The sequence below is a fragment of the Lutjanus erythropterus genome, chromosome 7, assembly GCF_056507025.1.
Source record: "Lutjanus erythropterus isolate fLutEry1 chromosome 7, fLutEry1.hap2, whole genome shotgun sequence".
NCBI lineage: Eukaryota > Metazoa > Chordata > Actinopteri > Lutjaniformes > Lutjanidae > Lutjanus > Lutjanus erythropterus.
The window spans coordinates 40,210,890-40,229,288 of record NC_139323.1 but is presented as its reverse complement, the minus strand read 5'-3'; the positions used below and the strand labels follow the sequence as shown (position 1 = coordinate 40,229,288).

General features: G+C 41.5%; 1 protein-coding gene across 1 annotated transcript; it reads right to left on the bottom strand.

Moving 5' to 3' along the window:
• Positions 1-230: 230 nt before the first annotated feature.
• Positions 231-17,969, bottom strand: rexo1 (REX1, RNA exonuclease 1 homolog). Its single transcript, XM_084723762.1, has 16 exons — positions 17,642-17,969; positions 13,061-14,916; positions 12,050-12,151; positions 9,381-9,591; positions 9,103-9,251; positions 8,764-8,901; positions 8,531-8,654; positions 7,303-7,428; positions 5,467-5,607; positions 5,245-5,358; positions 5,027-5,100; positions 3,719-3,829; positions 3,387-3,502; positions 3,122-3,260; positions 2,300-2,420; positions 231-1,475 (listed from the first exon to the last, which is right to left on the bottom strand). Exons 1-16 carry the CDS (start codon positions 17,829-17,831, stop codon positions 1,387-1,389), a joined length of 3,801 nt encoding a protein of 1,266 aa, XP_084579888.1. The 5' UTR covers positions 17,832-17,969; the 3' UTR covers positions 231-1,386.
• Positions 17,970-18,399: the final 430 nt, after the last annotated feature.

Here is an 18,399-nt window from a genome sequence, read left to right as displayed (position 1 = left end):
CAACATGTCTGGATAGCTTGTTTTGGATGCATTCTATGTTGCGACTAGAAAAGAATTAATTCTGATCTCTCAGCTGCATATTCTTACTGAATACTGGCCAAAAACAAACGGAGCCCAGTCAATCTGCGCATCGCTAAACTGTAGAACAGTTGGTTACCTCTATTAGCTGCATTTCACCCCTCTTGTGCAGCTGCTGCAGGGACCGATGAGATGTAAAACAGAGCAACAGCTTGTTTTAACTAATACCTTTTAATAGAAAAAGATAAACAACCAAAAATGAACAGATACAAAAGGAACCTGCTTACAGCGTATTTACAGCAGTCGAGTATATTCTCAGTCATTTTCAACATAAAACAGCACAGGTTAGCTGGTTCTCACTAAATGATAATAGTCTGTAATTAACATCCCAGGTCTAATTCAACTGTTCTGAACCTAATGTTGTCTTTATGGAGAAGGAATAACACGTTCCTGTTGTTGATTCCTGTTGTTTTACTTCATGCAGTGCACATGACACAAAGACAGTGGTGGATATAGTCAGTATCTGGTCTGAACTATAACATACAGTGATATATTCCATCGACGATACCAAATAGGTAGCAGCAGAGACGTTACATGTCTGCCGAGGGTGTTTTATATGATCAAGTATTATAGGATTAGTCCGGTTTACGAGCCAACCAACAAGTCCATAAGAAGAACCGCACCAGAAACAGAGCATCAGTAACCAGAAACGAGGTGCAGTGTGAAAAACACAAGTGCATTTACAAAGCAATGTTCGAGAGACGATAAGACATCAATGCACTTAAGTGTAACTAAGTAACGTGTTATTCATTAGAAGTGAATGCTTTATAACACAGATGAGGTACTCAGACTTGGGCCCTATACAACAAGAGCGTTTCTATAGTGCAATTTAGACTGCAGACACAGCCTGGCATGAATATCATATTAATCACCATCGTTCAGCGGACAATGCCCTGGCATTTTAAGTTCTATAGAAAGTTTTATTCAGAAATTGTTTGAGGCCTTTAAAGACGCTGCTCAAATAAACAAAAATACATTTTAACTAACATTATTTAGAACTGAAATACCAATAATAAGCAACTGAAAACACTGGTAATTTGGGCTCCTATTGCTTTGAAGGGACTGGCAGTTCTCTGATTCAGTCGAGTAGGCAGCAACAACAGTCGGCTCTTCTCAGTCTGCGGAAAACTTCTACCTGTGCAGAACCATCCCTCCTCCTCTTCCTCCTCCTCCTCTTCCTCCCCCCGACACTCTGACCTGAACTCTCAGAGAGTAGCAGCTGCAGGCCTCCTGATCTCCTCTGTCTCCCTGCAGCCGACGCGAAGGCAGGAAGCTGAACTGAGGAAAGTGGAGTCGAGGGGTCAGAGGTCATCTTTTGACCTTGGCGTCCTCCTTGATTTTCCACATCATCAGCTCCATGCAGGCAGACGCATCTTCGCTCGAGTCGTGGCCCTCCACTGGAAACACATGAACAAATGAAAGAATTTATTTTTTTATTTATTTTGCCTGAATGCTGTCGCTGAACATTTTAACCGCTGCAGTTCCATAACAGTTTTTTATTGGATTCATAGAGATAAATAGTAAATATTTGTCTGTCAATAAACTCGCAGGACATCAGAGGGGGAAAAAAAAGAAAATATTTTTTTCCATAAATTACGATCCAGATCAGAGTTCTGGTCTGAGCTGCTCAAAGTCACCTCAGAACAACAGTGATGAGTCTGAGCCCGTCGCCATGGCAACCAGTGTTATAGTGCAACATGTACAGTCCATCTGTGAACTCTCAGGTTGATCAACCAACAGGTAAAAAAGTTGAATGGCAGCCCCTTCATTTGCACATTAGAAATGCATACAAAAAATGTAAAAAGAAAAGTGAATAAATTTGGGGAATTAAATGGAAAATTAAATATATAGAAGAATTAATGCATTTAAAAAGATAAAAAGAGAAGAAATTTAAACAGAAATATCAATTTATTTCATATCTTCTAAATTAACTGTCTACATTGGTCAGTTGACACAGTGTTCATGAGCGACATCTGCTGGTGATATGGATGTAGTGCATCCATCACATAAATTAGTCACATTTATTGGACTGCATTACATCAGTATCATCAGCAGATACAACACACACATTTATAAGACAGAGACTTGCTCTGGAAAGGATGTGATTTGGAATTTAAAGCAAGCAGTTTGATTTCTTTAGTGTCACTGAACTGGATCCATTCTGTGGATTTATTGTTCAGGAAGTGACAACAGCTGCTGCTGTTCTGTGTCGTTCTCTCACCGTTGTCCTGGATGATGCGTTTGAGGTGGTCGGCCATCAGGTTCCTCAAGGCACGTTTGTAGGGCAAGCCGAGGCGGTGAGGGAACACGATGGCCGTGTCTATGACTGAACTGTGGATTAGCTGGAGAGAGAGAGAGAGAGACAGAGAAAGAGGGAGGGAGAGAGAGAGAGAGAGTTACATCAAGTGTTTTTCTTTTATTTCAGTCCAACAGTATAAACTCAGTGTCTCTGCCTGCAACTAAGGTCAGCTACACATTTTATATTTTTGCAATAAACATCTTACCTAATACATGCTTAAATATAAATTATGCTGACTTAAACACTTTAAACTGTTGTTTTCTGTGAAGAGTAAAGAAACGTGGTGCAAACTGACTGATAACAGGATATTTATCTGTCATCAAAGCGACAAGCAGCAGAGAAAGATAATAACAGTACTGTGGGAAAAGCTGCCTTTGAATCAATAATTTTCACGTAGGGCTGCACAATTAATTGAATGAACTAGAACCAAATCACAACTTTTTGAAAAAGGAAAGATGAGTGAGAAAACAGCATTGTGAATGAAGCAGTATAGAGCTGCAGAGATGATCTGGCCTCAAAATCTTGTTCTCCTGATGCAAAAAAAAACATGTTTGTTTGGTTCAGACCTCAATAAATATCACATCATCACTATTTTAATAGCTTTTTTTCAATGATCATGAAAATTATAATGCAAAACTAATCATTTCCACTAATCGTATCACGATTTCAGTCAAAATAATCACAATATAACTGTTTGCAGCCTTACTCAGAAGCATTTTGAAGATGAACGAGGAGCCACGGTACCTTCAGAGCGAGCAGGTCGCTCTCCAGACTGTGTCCTATGAGGATGGATTCAGCACTGAACATACTGAGCAGCACGGCCTGAACGTCTCTCAGACTGATGGTGGTGTTCTCCAAGTCCTCCTCCGTCACACCTGAGAATCTGTGAGATACGTATTCAGAGCTTTAACCTACTGTAGCTGCATCCAAGACGGTTTTAAGACTCAGCGGTACAGCTGACAGTTCGCTTCATTACCAGTTAAATTCATAAGTCAAGCTGCAAACTCACCGCGTGTTGTAATCGACCACTTTGCTGTCAGGTTTGACAAATGTGTCGTAGATGACCTTCATCTCGGAGTCGATCACAGTCACCCTCGTCAGCTCCAGGCCCTGCTTTGTGTAACACTGAAAGAGAAACAGGTTTGTGTGATCAAAGTTTAGAATCGTGGCGTGCAGTAGTGAACAAATGTACAATAAAAGTGACAGATTTTTAAATTCTACTCATGTTGCAACAAATTAAAGAGCACTGAGTGACTCTTCCCATTTCTATTAAACTGACCTTCAAATCTAAAATCAAACACACATTTTTCAGGTCAGAGTGAAAACATCTGTCTGACTCACCATCTCACAGTCCAAAGCAAACACCCCTCCGTTGCCATCAGGAGGGAGATCTTTACTGAACGTTGAGACGTAGCCATCTAATGATTCTTTACGCCCGTCCTGAACATGTTGCTGTGGGAATATGAAAGGTTTTAAGTAAGTCTGAAGCTGTTCATCAAACATGTTTAAAACTGCAGAAAATTACTCAAGACTTTATTATAGTTATCCTGGAAGCGCTTGATTGACAGTTTGTGGGCTCAGGAATATGAACAACTGTCTTCAGTAAAGAGACACAACTCAAATAACACAAGTTACACAACACACTGAACTCTTATATTGTAACACATGCTGTAAACATATCCCTGAGAAAGATACAGATCCTTACAGGGGAAAGGGAGTGGGCTGATGATTAGTTGTCTACTGTCAGACACTAACAGCAGCAGTAACTTCCATTTATCTAAAAACCAGGTGCGTCTACACCTGCTGCTTTGCTGCAGTTCTTCAATGGCTTATTCATCAAATCGGAGAAGCAAACAGTTTTCTGCTGAGGAACCCGATCTGCTCCTGTGTTAAGTGAAAGTGTGCAAGCAGACTGTCTACAGGAGCAGCACAAACCCACCAAAGCTCTCTGAGGTGAGGCAGGTTGTGAGCAGTGAGCATGTCCTCTTCTTCTGGCATCACCAGGACGGACGCACAACGCCAAAAGTAGCACAATGATGTCAGGAGACAGGGACACTCTGCTGTCTCTCAATCCTCAAACTAATTCTTCTGACTGTATTTAACCCTGTGTGTATAACACCCAGAGTGTGTGCGCATTGTGAACCTGTGTATGTAGTTGCATCTTACTATCTGAATAATCGTCCTTTCAAAGCAGGGTTTGGACCAGGTTTTTGTTGGTCAGTGGTGCAAACTGCAAAGGCTTTCTGCTGCCTCAAGATAGCAATGTGTCAACAATGCACCTCGCCACATCTCATTTAAAAATCAACATCTGGCGCACAACTGGGAACAAGTACATTAGCAACCTACACAGCATAAAAACTGGGTGTGAAAACGACGCCTACATCCGTCGCAAACTAGCAATAACAGTAATGCTACGCAGTGACACCGGGTGTAAAACAGGACCTATGAGCTTCATTAAACTGTAATTTAAGGTACAGTGTCTTTCTCCATCTGCATTACATTATTCAATTTCATGTTTCAGAGTAGTTTTTCTTTCTAAATGCCCCATTTTATATCTACATTATCTCATTAAGTCAATGGCAGCCGATAAATTTGACTTCTGAAAATGCAAAGCAAAAACTAATAACTGTTGCTTGAAAAGGATGTTACCTTGGCAACTTGACAACCTGGCGCGCCCACAGCGGCTGCACAGCAGCTGTAACTGGTCTCCCAGCCTCCAGCAACTGACAGGCCAGACAGGACAGGAGTCGGACAGAGAGAGAGGAGAAAAAGAAGGAGGAGAGAGGGAGAGTGAGTTAGATTTGGCCGTAGGAATTACAAACTGTGCATTCATAATCTAGATGTAAATATAAATGCAACAAACTCACCTTTATGTCTGCGCAATCGTCCCCAGTGAAAGCTACATTCCTCTTTCCGCACACAGTTGCCGTTGGCATTGACCTTATATTCTGCTCCACACCGACAGCATACCTTGCTGAACGCTGGAAACACATTACAGAGTCAGCTCAGCTGAAAGTCAAAAACTTGCTGACCACATACACATATCAATGTAATTTACAAATGACTGAGGGAGCTGTGGGGTCACTCACGGTCTGGACTGGTCTTCTTCTCTGGGAGGTTGAATATGATGGCTTTGCCGGCAGCCTCGGGGTTTGGTCTCGGGTATCCGTGCTCCTGCAGCTGCTCCTCGGTCATCAGGTACGTCTTCAGCTTCCTGTACAGTGCGGCTCCTGCAGTGAGACACGGCAACAAGTCAAACAAATGCTGTCTTTGTACAATGACGTAACAAAACCCACGCTGAAAATGTGAAGAAACAAAAAACTCATGTCAGTAAGTGTGAATTTGTCCTTGCAATCTTACTGGCACTCAAACTCCAGTGAGAGAAGATGCTGGAGTAACGGCCTTTCTCCTGCCGCTGCAAAATCAAACCGTATCTGTCCAGCCGAGACGAGTGCTACCATTTTTGAACGCTACTTCCAACAACTGCACAATTCATGGCGATATCCAGATAAATCTTGATTATCACCCCAATGTGTAAACCTGCTTTACACTGCGTCCCTGTGTTGCTTGGTAACCATACTGCTAAACGTTGCATGCACGGCTGTGATTTACAGCGACTTTAGAAGAGCTAAGCGTGTTATTAGGGATGACGTGGAGCTTAGTGCTTTATTTTTTACTCAGAGAGGTTGATAATTAATACTTTTGCAAGTGGAGAGACACACGATGCAAGAAATGTTCAACACGATCTCCTGAATGTTGTGAGCCGTGAACTTTTGATTTAACCTATAAACTGACAATTGATCTTGAGTTAAGCCTTGAATTTTCAACAGGGCTGCAACTAATGAATAGTTTCATAATCAGTTTATCTGCTCATTGATTTTTCTTGAATCAAATGACCAGGAAAAAATCCTAAAGGTGATCTTTGAATTCTTTCTTTTGGTCCGACCAACCATCCAAAACCAAAAAATATTCAGTTTACTGTCTGATTCTCACACAGAAGAAGTTTTTTTGCTCCAAATATTTATTTACTTAAAGCTACTACAAGGAACTTGATTTTTGAGGACAAAAGCAGCAGTGTTTCCGCCAATACAACCACAAAAAAGTAATGCCAAAAGTAAAATTATCCAAATAAAAATGTCCTTTTGCTTCTTTTTCACTGGCTAAGCTATGACTCACTGTAACTTTGGTGTGGAAAATGTAAACACAGGCTTGTTTTGTCTGATTTCACAGAGAATTTGACCTGGTGGCTGCCGTTAAAAATAACTACATAGAAATAACTGATCTTCTCGTGAATCGTCTCATTCGTTCATTAAGGTCATACAGAGGCGTCAGTATTAAACTGAGACTGTTTCATAACCAATGAAAAACTCTTTGTAGTAGCTTTAAATGAGTAAATCAATTTAGTTTTTAAATTATGTCATTGTGTGTAAAAAATGCTGACATTTACTTAAAGGGTTCATCAATCAATCTCATGTTAATCAATAGTTCTTTCAGTGATACTGCAGCCTTGTAAACATGTTTTTTGCTCTGACGTCACATGGGAGAGAGTTTGCGGTAAACGGCACCTGGTTTTTGTCACATGGGTGTTTGAACAGACGGTTTCACTTTAACTGTAAACTGGCTCAACACATCACAGAGTAAACAAAAGGTCACAAGTTTCCACTCGACACAAAGATTCTTTCAGCGTCTGCTCATTTTCCTTCTCTTGGCTTTTTGCTTTTATCAGAGGTGAAATCTGCGTTTTCATGTCGATCAGATGACCGAAAGAAAAAAAACAGAGCGGGAGAAAACTGGGAAAGTCATGAAAAGAATGTGTTCAAGAAATATGCTGACACCAATTCTCGAGAAAGAGGACTGAAAACACTGAAAGCATGATTCTTCTTGTCTAAACCTGACTGCAGAGTTAGCAAAGAAATGTGTCTCACCAGTGAGTTTCTCCTCCTGCTGTTTGCCCATCCTGTTGACAGTGAAGCTGGTTGTAGCAGCAAGACGACCCCCCAGAACCTCCTCATGGGACTGAGCCCTCCTGTTAACAGCTGAACCTGGATCCTCTGCAGAAAAAAAAAAAACGCACAAATACACAGAAGTTACCACTGAAATATTGTCTCACCACCATTTTCATGCTCCATTTGCATCTGATGACATAAACTGTTGTTACTGAGCAGCGAATCATATTTATACCCTGTTAATGTTTTTTTTCTCACAAAATATTTAATTTTTACGTTGAACCGTGCATCCTCTGTTTTTCAGCCCTATTCTTTTAAGTGTTCTCATGCCACTTTGTTTAGATCTGATATTCATAAATGACCAGCAAAAATGGAAAACAAACTTCCACTTACTTACAATAATTTTTTTTCCGACACTGTTAATCTTGTAATTATTCTGGGTAAATATCATATTCATAACTGGAAGTGGATAAAAAACTATACATCTATATTTCTGTCCTTGCTTTTTTAACAACAATAATAATAATTAACTTTACTTGTATTGTATCTTTTATTCAAGAAATGATGCCCAAAGTTCTTTACGACAAAGAAACTGAATGTGCCAAGAGTTTCAAATAAAAGAGACATGGAATGATCACGAAAGCAGGATTAGAAAGCTGCAATTAATGAAAAATAAAACAGTAAACCCACTTGACAATACTCGCATAAATAAGATAAGGATGACAATGTGCATATGCATAAAATAGATAACATAAGATGAAAAATGAAACTCACCGAAGAATAATAAAATCAAAGTTAAAAAAATAGTGTATAGATTACATATGCAAATGCAAATGAAATGAAGGAAATGCAACTTTGTAAAAGAAGTGCAGCAGTGCATGAGTGCAAAGCGAAAAAGACACTTAATGTCTCTAAGCTTGCTCATCTGTGCTCTCTTCAGTTTTTGGTTTGTTTTTATTTTGAAATATCCTTTTCTGATCCGTTTTTCACTGTAATGATTCCTCTATTTTACGCTGCATCACTTCCACCACCGTTCACTGAACTCTGTCCTTCACTTCTGCATATTTGTTCCCTGTCTTGTTGTTTATATACATTACAAATAAAGTTCGTGTCATTTAAAAAACAGCTTAAAAATGTGCATCACAGTCATCACATTATACTGGATATATTGGCTGAGACTATAGTTGCGGGGACTGATGTGACGTACTGGTGACAGGTGATGAACAGGAGCTGCTCCTGCTGCGGAGCTTCTTCAGGGTGTTGACAGCTACATTGAGGTAGATGTTCTTGCTGCTACTGCGCTCGTACACCAGCTTCTCCTCGTCAAGGCCCTGAAACAAACAGTAAAACCTCTGTCACTGTCAAAGCCGCGACTTATTCAACTGAATCTCCTCTGCATTCAAGACGGGTTGTGATTGGAGCCTGTAGTTTTGTTCATACCATCTGGAAGGCGACGTCCTCTGATGGGCAAAATTTCACACATTCGTCTATGAAGGCGTTGAGGTAGCGCTGGCGGATGTTGGTGGGAACTTTGGCCCCAAACTCAGTGGGGATGACGGGGCGCTTCATTGCACTACTCTGAAAAAGTCAAATAAAAAAAAAAACAGAACACTGACAGTAAATCACATCCTGCAGATTAAGCAAACGTTTTTCTTCAGAGACGCGGCTCACCTCTGCCAGTAAATCGTCAAGGTTACACAGGGATGTGCAGACGCAAAAACATTCAGAAAAAAACAATAAGCAGCGTGAACTGTTGAGGATTGTGTGGTCTGTGGATACCTTCATTGTGGGGGTGTGTGCCACCCTCTTCTGCGTGACAGTGGACATGGTCTTGGACAAGATGCCGGCGGTGGTTTGGGCCTTGACGGTCTGATGGGTCTGACTAGGGGACAACACTCGACTGGTAGCTGGTTTAACATCTACAGAACCTGGTCAGACACACACCAGAGAATAAAAAGTGTGAGACATGAGTAAGTGATCAGGAGAATGCAGTTTTATACTAACAATAAAAAATAGATGAATCCTGCTACAGTACAGAGCAGTGGAGGCGCTCAGACCTGTTTTGGAGGATGTTATCTGTGGGTTGGGACGGTGCGCTATCCTCTTCTTCTCTCCAGAGAAGCCGGGGCTGGAGCTCTGTGAGGCAGCTTTGACTGAAGCAGAAAGCTGAGCAGCTTGCTGCTGTGCCAGCTGCATACGCTGGTAGCAAACCTCCTGCGCCGTGAGTCTCTTGTACGGCCGCACCACAGACTTAGCGGGTGCATCATTCTGATAAAAACAGAAGCATTATTTGGCTACAAATAAAGTCAGTGACTGTGAGATGGTTTTGGTGGAGACATCCGAGGGACTACAAAGCGAGATTAATGGGTATCAATGTGAGGCCTGTTGACTCTAAAGTCAGAGTTTTCAATCTTTTAACCTGACTGATCACCATGGCAACTTATGATGAACTCATAACCTGGTCAGAAGCAGATTACGTTCAGAGTTTCAGATTAAATCAGCTGTAAAAAGTGCCACTCCACCGTTCTTTATGAGTGATACAGATTCTCAGCTGAAGGGAAGAAGCTCCAGATGCAAAGCTGCTGATGTCACTGAACAAAACCGAATCACAGCAACACAAACTGTATATATCTCATTGTCACAGTTACACAATACTTTTTTCCAATTTGCGTCAGGTCATATTAACACTTCAGTTTTTACGCAGCAGATCATCCACACACTACAGAACGATGAAGCAACTACAGACGTTTGATATTTTTAAAGCCGGTTCACACTGCCTGCATGTACCTGTGAGTGACGCTACCTCGCTAAACTGCTGTGGCTCACACACCTGTGGTGTCCACACAAGGCATTCAGTGATTTTCCACCTTGTTCAGACAGAGAAGCAGGGAGCGGGGAGGAAAAAGAAAGTACCCCGCCCTTTGCCCGACCTTTTTCATGTCTGTGACATATTCTGCAGATACAGACAATGAAACTGAAGTGAAAGGTGTCGTGGTGCTGATATAATGTCAGTATGACTGTCAATGGATCATCATTCTGACCTGTTAATATGGGCGCCGAAATAAAATCCAACAGGTAACACCACGAACACGCACTGATCAACCATGTAGGATGAACCGACCGTTAAGTTTGATCCTGATTTGATGCAAAGTCGGTTTTCACTGCTGAATCTGCAGCTCAGAATACATATCAGAAATTGATTAGTATATCCAGTTTATATTTTAATAAAATACATTTCACTCAGATTTAGCCAAAATCTAAACTGATTTTCATGCATCCTTCAATACAGGACAGCGTCTGACTAACATTATTATGTTTAAATTGGCTGTATCAAGTTTAAAGTTTAATGTACATCTGTTACTTTAGAAATAAACAGCAGGTGTTCAGAGCACATTAAGTCCATTAGAAATCGTCTGACAGCATTTATCTCTCACTTTATTTGCATCAACAGTGTTGATTTTCTCTGTAATGTATTTTTATATTCTGCATAGCTCTCAGTTATAACAACTTCATCATCTTGACTGAGGTGCACCTCAGGCTCTGTGTGCAGCCTGAACAAGAAAGTCTGAGTTAACAAAGACAGTTGATAAGCTGTGAAAACTGTTATATCTGACTGGAGTTTTAGGTTTTGTTGAGCTGAAACTGAGCTGAACTGTGCTGAACCTGCTTCATCATCCGGTCCTCTGACATCCGACTGTGAAGAACCAAACTGCGCTTCTGTGAATGTGCAGACAGTCTGAGTTTACCTCCCTGCTTCAGATCCAACTGAGCCTCTTTTCATGATGATAACTGTACAACTGCAAATCAGCTGATGCAAAACCACAGTTTTACAAAGTTGCCAGGTTTGGGATGGTTACTTTTAAAATACAATCACAGATACAGTTACTAATCACCTGTTAAAAGATTTTGTGACTGTAGTGGAATACAGTTACTTTTCTTTGTATCGAGATTATGTAATTCTGTTACATGTAATCTGTTACTCCTCAAGCCTGAAAGTTGCACACCTTATATGTTGTAACTTTTTTTTTGCTGTTTATAGAGATTATGCCCTTCTACTCCTCTTTCTTTTAGTTTAATTGATTATATATATTTACATATACATATAAATATATGTATCCAAAAAAAAAAGAAATCTCTACAGACTGAAGCTGCCGTCCTATCGTCAAAAACATCCTTATAAGGTTGAAAGACTGATCAGGCTGCTAAATATTTCCGCTAACTGTTCATTTGAGTCAGCTGACTGCCTATTGTCAAATCAGATGGTGTTTTTAAAATGCTACAGCCCATTCCAGTGGAAATCCCCCACACCACCCCCGAGATGCCAGTATTTTCATATTGTTCTTCTAGTGTTCACTTCCTGGTTTGTTCTAATGTTTTACTGCAGGCTTCCTAAAATACGTCGAATGACAAAACTGCCTCTTACACAAACAGCCTGGGAGAACTCCATGTCACAAGAACCTGATGAATTATTAAATACTGTTTCGTGTTAACACTGTGTGTTAATTTTTACATATTTCCCCTGTGATAAAGTTGTGTTGTCATGGTAACAGGATCTGTAGTCATTCTAAACAATTACTGCTCTGTAAACCAACATCACCTGTATGAAATGACGTTCTAAACTGTCATAAAGTTTTATAACACAGGCAGAGATGCTGTGTGATCACCTGACTGGTGACAGCTCTACAGGATGGAGATGAAGACAAAGAAGTCAAGGTGACAAACTTACATTTCCTTTGGCGACAAAATGGGAGACTCTCTTCTTTTGACCGGGGAAGAGAGTAGTTAAAGTGCTCTCTGTGCTTTTCTCCTCCTCTGAATCCCTGGAAGACTGACAGGACACGACATAGCATCTTTATTCAATGATTACTCTAATAAAAAAAACCAACATCTGATCAATGAACAACATATCTTAAAGGGATAATTCAGATTATCTTAAGCAAGGTTCTATGAAGAACATTCATATGCAGCTAAGCATCGTACTGCTGTGGACAGAGTCAGCTGTAAAATGTATTTCAAACACCTAAAAAAAACTCTATGTCACTTTAAGCGTATGCCATATTTAGCACATTTTCACTTTGCCATCAGACAGCTTTTTCTGCCAGGAAACCAGATATTGCTCTCTCACCCAACCAGTGTCCATTGGACAAATCAATCATTTTACCTTGCAGATAACAGGAGTTCCTGTTCTACCGCTGCCTCGATCAGTTAGTTTGTTTGTATTATTGTGCAACTTTGGTGAATCCTAGCTAATCTTTTAAAATGCAGAAGTGACGGAATAACACAAATAAAGTAGCCATTGAAGGCATCAGTAGATCAGCAACTCCTGCGTTCTGCAAAGGTAAAAGTAGTGATTTCCTCTATGGAGTTTGGTTGGCTTGGAGACAGCAATATTTTGGCTTATATCAGTGGTTCCCAAACTGGAGATGAGCGTAGAGCCACTGCACGGTGGTGTGAATGACCAGGGGAGAAATATGGAGTGAAACAAAGTTAAAATAATGTGATTTATGCAAAGGAAATAAACAAACAAGGGTTTACTGATGGTATCATCATGACTTCTCCAACTATTCATCATGATCGATGATGATTGTGGGGTGGGTGTTTTTGTCTTCTGGAGTAGGTCATTCCACAAAAAGTTTGGGAAGGTTGTCTGACTATAGATAAGTACCTCAAGCAACTCCAAATAATGCGAACTATCCCTTTAACTGCACCAGTATGACAAGAAAGAAACACCAAATACCTGTTTAGCTTGCCTTCCTTTGTCTTCCCTCTTCACATCCTTGGATTCATTGAAGATCCGCAAACACTCCTCCATGGGATCTGAGTCAAAGTCCAGATCGTCCTGGAAACGAGAGAAGTCGATTCCGACGCCGTCGACCTCGTCCTTACCCGCCCCGCTGCCTTGATGGTCCCCCTCGTCCTCGGAGGAAGACGAGGTCAGTTCCGACGCTTTCCTCTTGTTCAGACGTCCTCTCTTTAAAGCGTCAGCTGATTTCCTCACCAGCACTTCTTCGGGTTCCTCGTCGTCATCGCCGTCCACCTCCATCGGTTCGGCCTCCTCTGGGCTCTCGTCTCCGAACAGATCCGCGTGGCTAAGACTCAGACTTCGCCGTTTCTCCTCGAGTCTTTTCCCATTTGATGAGCTGATGTTTTGCTTCACTTTATCTCTACTGTTTGCAGAACTGCTTTTATTATTATTACTGCTGCTGCTGGCGCTGCTTGAACTGCTTTTACTAACTTTCTTTACATCCTTTTCTCTTTTACTGCTGTCAAGTTTACCATTTTTGTGTTGACGGTCCTTATGCTTGTTGAGTTCCTTGTCTGATATCTTGGGTTTCTTGCTTTCCCTTGCACCATTTTCTGCATCTTTATCTCGTTTGCTTGAGTCAGTTTTTACTTTGATCTTTCCATCACTTCTCTTTTCATCTCTTCCTTCCCTCTGAACTTTATCAGATGTCTTAACCTTAACTGTGGTTTTCCTATCATCTCTTTTCCCATGACTCTTGTTCTCTTTCTTTGCAGAGTCCTGGCTCAAGCTCTTTGTTGACAATTTGTCTTTGCTGCTGCTGCTGCTACTCTTACTACCAGCTGTTTTGTTTACTTCTTTCTCAAGTTTATGCACTTTCTCAGATTTGCCACTTTTCTCGTGAGTAGCTCGACTCACCTCCCTCTTTTTCTCTACGCTGTCCTTTACTTTAATATCTTCCTGGACGTCTGAGTCCCCTGCCAAGTCCTCTTTGTTTCTCTGTGTCAGTGCATTCAGCATACTCTCAGTCCTCTCTTTTCTCTCCTTCCCCACAGCGTCCCAAAGCGATGCCCCTTTTCTCTGCTGGACATTACTAAGTGAGGTGGGTCGATACTCTGTTCCAGAGCTCTCCCCGTCCGAGTCAGAGAAAGTGTATTTTTTGGAGTCTACACTCTCCTGTCGTGGTTTTTTTGCAGCAACAACACACTCCTCATCTGACATATCTGATCCCGCTAGTTTGTCTGTCTTCCTCGCCTCTGTCTTAACAGCTTGTGCAGACTTGTCCCTCTTGCTTTTTACTGCGATTCCCGCTGAGTAGTTGGACAGCGGGTCATACTCCATGTCTGTAGACGGTCTCGAGTTGTCCACAGTGTATTTACACTTAGAGGAGGAGGTGCTGTTGGAGTACTTTGGACTGGAGGGAGGAGAGGGGATTTGGTGTGTTCGAGATGGAGGTTTTTTCACTGAAGTGGGAACATACTCCATGGAGTTACTGTTGTTCCCCTGGTTGTCTGAATCTAAGGTGTACTTGCTGCAGCCAGGGGTGGGATTATAACCTCCTGATGTCATCTGATAACTCCCTGGGTCGTAGGCCATGTGTGAAGATGGTGGCGTTTTGCTTTTAACAGCATCAGATGAAGACAAACCGGAACTCTCGCTGGGATCGTACGGTTCATCTCCGATCCGCGAGAGCTTCCTCTTCTCCCTCTCCACCTCGCTGCGGACCTCCTCGATGGCTTTGTTGACCAGCTCCAGAGCGCCGCTGAGGTCTCCAGAGGCAGCCGGCTTTCCATTCTGCTGCTCCTGCGGCCTCACAACCTCTGGGTTGAAGGGATCATAGCCTTGTTGTTCTGCAGAGACGCAGGACAAAAACAGTCTTAATAAAATCATAAAAGGTCCACAAACATTTTTCAGGGGGCTTTCACCTAGAGCTGCATTAACCGGATCTGACACCATTAAGGGATAGTTCAGATTATTTGAAGTGGGGTTGTAGGATGCCATAGTCAGTGAATTACCTACTATACGTGGCAGTAAACACGTTCCCAGCTTGAAGATGCTGAAAGCTAAGCAACAGACTGCTGTGGAGCGGGTCAGCACCAAAATGTGCGCCATATTTAGAATATTTTAAACATTTTACTTTGCAGTCAGACAGCCTTTTCTGTTGTGAAACTGTTATATAGGCAGAATATCACTCTCTTCAAACCAACCAGAGTTGCTGATGTACCGCCGCCTCGAGCTGTTGGTTTGTTTGTGTTATTGTGTGACTTTTGGTGATTCCAAACTAACCAATCGAGGCAGCGGTAGAGCAGCCGCTCCCGTGTTCTGTGAGGTAAGATGACTGATTTTGCCCATGGGGTCTGGTTGGTTTGGAGAGAGCGATGTTTGTCCTCTATAACAGCACTTTCGCATCAGAAAAGGCTGTCTGACAGGAAGATAATGTGCCAGCTGCCATCTACTGCAGGTAATACTCAACGGACAAGAACCCCTCTTCAAAAAACTCACACTATCCCTTTAAGCAACTATCCACATTACAAGAGTTTCTTTGTCACTGAGATTATAAAATTCAGTGTTTCCACTGTCGGTTATATTAATTCTGTGACAGAAGGCCACTCAGTTCATTTTAGTGCCACAGCAACAGCTGGAACAGAATACCACGCCGTCCAAACAGCTTCCTGTCACGAGGTAAAGCTGTTATACAGATGAGACACGCAGGAAAATGAGAGAAAGTAAACTCCTTGAGTTTAGGTATCAGCATCAGTACCAGAAGAGACAAAGAGAAAATCGGCACATCCCTACTTTTCACCACATCTTCAGGTCTTTCTCAGAGTTCAATATATAACATCTAAAAACATACAGTATTATACAGCTGTGATGATCAGGTTGGATGGTTTCTGTTGTCCACTCACAGACTTAATCATTGACAGATTCTTATTAATAAACCCGTTCTTAGCCTGCTTCCTTCTTATCTAAGTATGGTAAGTTACTGTCCTCACTCACTGGACTTATTTCTTCAAAGTGTCCCCAAAGTCTGCACTGAACTGGAAAAATGAGAACAAGATTCACTTAAATCTTAAGGAGCTGATCTGATCAGAAACTTTTAACGTGATTCTAAATGACTGAAAAAGGTGCATCTGGCTGTCAAAGTTTTGAATACTGAAAAAAAAAATTGTGGCACTTACATTTCTGTAATTTGTTCTTTATTTTCATTTTATATTGTTTTATGTTTGTCTGCAACCATGTTATCTATTCTGTCGCTTGTCTGTGCCAGAATATTCTTGAAATAAGAGATTTTTAATCTTCAATCTTTCAATCCTGGTTAAATTAATGAATGATTAAATTTAGAGCTGCAACAATTAATTGAATAATTGATAGTTAAATTAATCACCAACTGTTTTAATAATCAATTAATTGCTTTGAGTACTTTAAGAAAAAATGTCCAAATTCTCTGATTTCAGCATCTCAAATGTGAATATTTCCTGGTTTCTTCAGTCCTCCATGACAGTGAACTGAGTATCTTTGAGTTGTGAACAAAACAAGACATTTGAGGACGTCACCTTGGGCTTTGGGAAACACCAAACGAGACTTTTCACTATTTTCTAACATTTTATGGACCAAACAACCAAAGCTATTAGAGAAAATGGAAATAATTGTTAATTGCAGCTCTGAATAAAATAACAAGCTCAGATGGTCAACGGATGAATTTGTTAAACAATTATGACAACTCTGAAGAGCAACAAAAAGATCAGGACAAATACGAGTAAATAAAACAAAACAAAAAATAACTGGACTAATCACAATCACACTGCCTACATGTTCATCTTCTTCAGTACTTTACTCTTTATCATTGTCTCTGTTTTAATAGTTATTTTTGGGCAGTGACAGCTGAGAGTTTAGAGGAAGCAGTCTGTGCCCTGAAGGTTGTCGGTTCAATCCTCGTTACCACCACCGAGGAGCCCCTGAGCAAAGCCTTTCACCCTCACAGCTCCAGCGGTACTGAACAACTCTGAGGTGTGAATGTGATCAGGGTGTTCCTGAGGAGGAGAGGCTTCCTGGCAGTGAACTTTCCCTGAATAAATAAAGGTTAAAAAAAACGGATGCTGCCAACACTGCTACCTGCAGGACACATACTTTTCAACAATAACTTCCTGGTCTGCTTTGCTTCATTCCTGACTATTTCTGCTCCAGGATCTGGTGCCTTGTTTTTCTATTGAACTGCTTTGTTTTGTGAACAGCCGCTGGTCACAGTGAATTTTTCTCAAATTCCTGTTCTGTTACTTTAACGGTTCAGTTTCCCCGTGTGCTCTGTGCAGGTTATCTTATACTTCCTAGCTAAAGCTCAGTTTACATCAAACACAGCGGGATATAACTGGTAATATGGTTCAGTCGCAGTTATCTGTACAGTGCAGCTAAACGTGACGGATTATCATTTACACAGTTACAGGTTTCATTAGCCCGTTTCGACACATTTTTATCCCAGTGGTCCAGTCCACTCACACACCCTCTCTGCGGGTTGAGCTGCGGGTCAAAGCGTTACAGTCACTTCTGGATTTAATAAAAAAAACGAGTCAGTGGCACCTTTCTGTGCGGAGTGAAGGTCTCTTTGCTTTTTAACATCTGCCGGTGCTCCGTAGGACGGCCGTCTCTGCTGGCTGTGCCTGAAGTGACAGTACGGTCTGTTGCACCCATTTTTGCCTCCTTTGCCCTCGCTGTACTCCGTGTAAAACGGGCAGTCAATCCCTCGGAAGAAGCCGGTGGATCGGAGCATTATCTCCAGATGATCCTCTCATGCCCGCACGAACACGCCCGGCCGTTTGTCTGCGTACTTTCTTATCGTACTGCAAAAGCTTGTAGGAGCGACGGAACAATAACAACGTCCCTACGGCGCCATGTTGGATTGGTCGGACGAGCGAAAACTCGCGTGAATTCACACGTGTCGCGCTGCTTGACGTCACAGCAGAACGTGAACGGTTAACGTAAAACTTCGCAACAATAAATGTATAAATTATCCGTGTTTTTAATCTATACGTATGTTCCTGGACCTCCCAACAGTTATTGAAGGAAAATCTTTATTAATCCTCTTTTTGAACCAAAAATACGCCCTCAACGTGTTGAGGGTATTTTTAAGTCCGTAAGTTTCTTTAGTTTCTCTCCTTTCATCTTTATTCTGTTTGGTCCCCTTTCTCGCCCTCTACAGTCATCAAGTTGCTAACTGGTTGGCCTTGTCACGGAGTAGAAAAGCAGGTGTTTGGTGGAGAGAAGAGTGTGGTGAAGGACCATTTTGCAAAAAGTCATGACTAGAAGGGAACCCAGAACCCGCAGAGATCTCGCGAGAG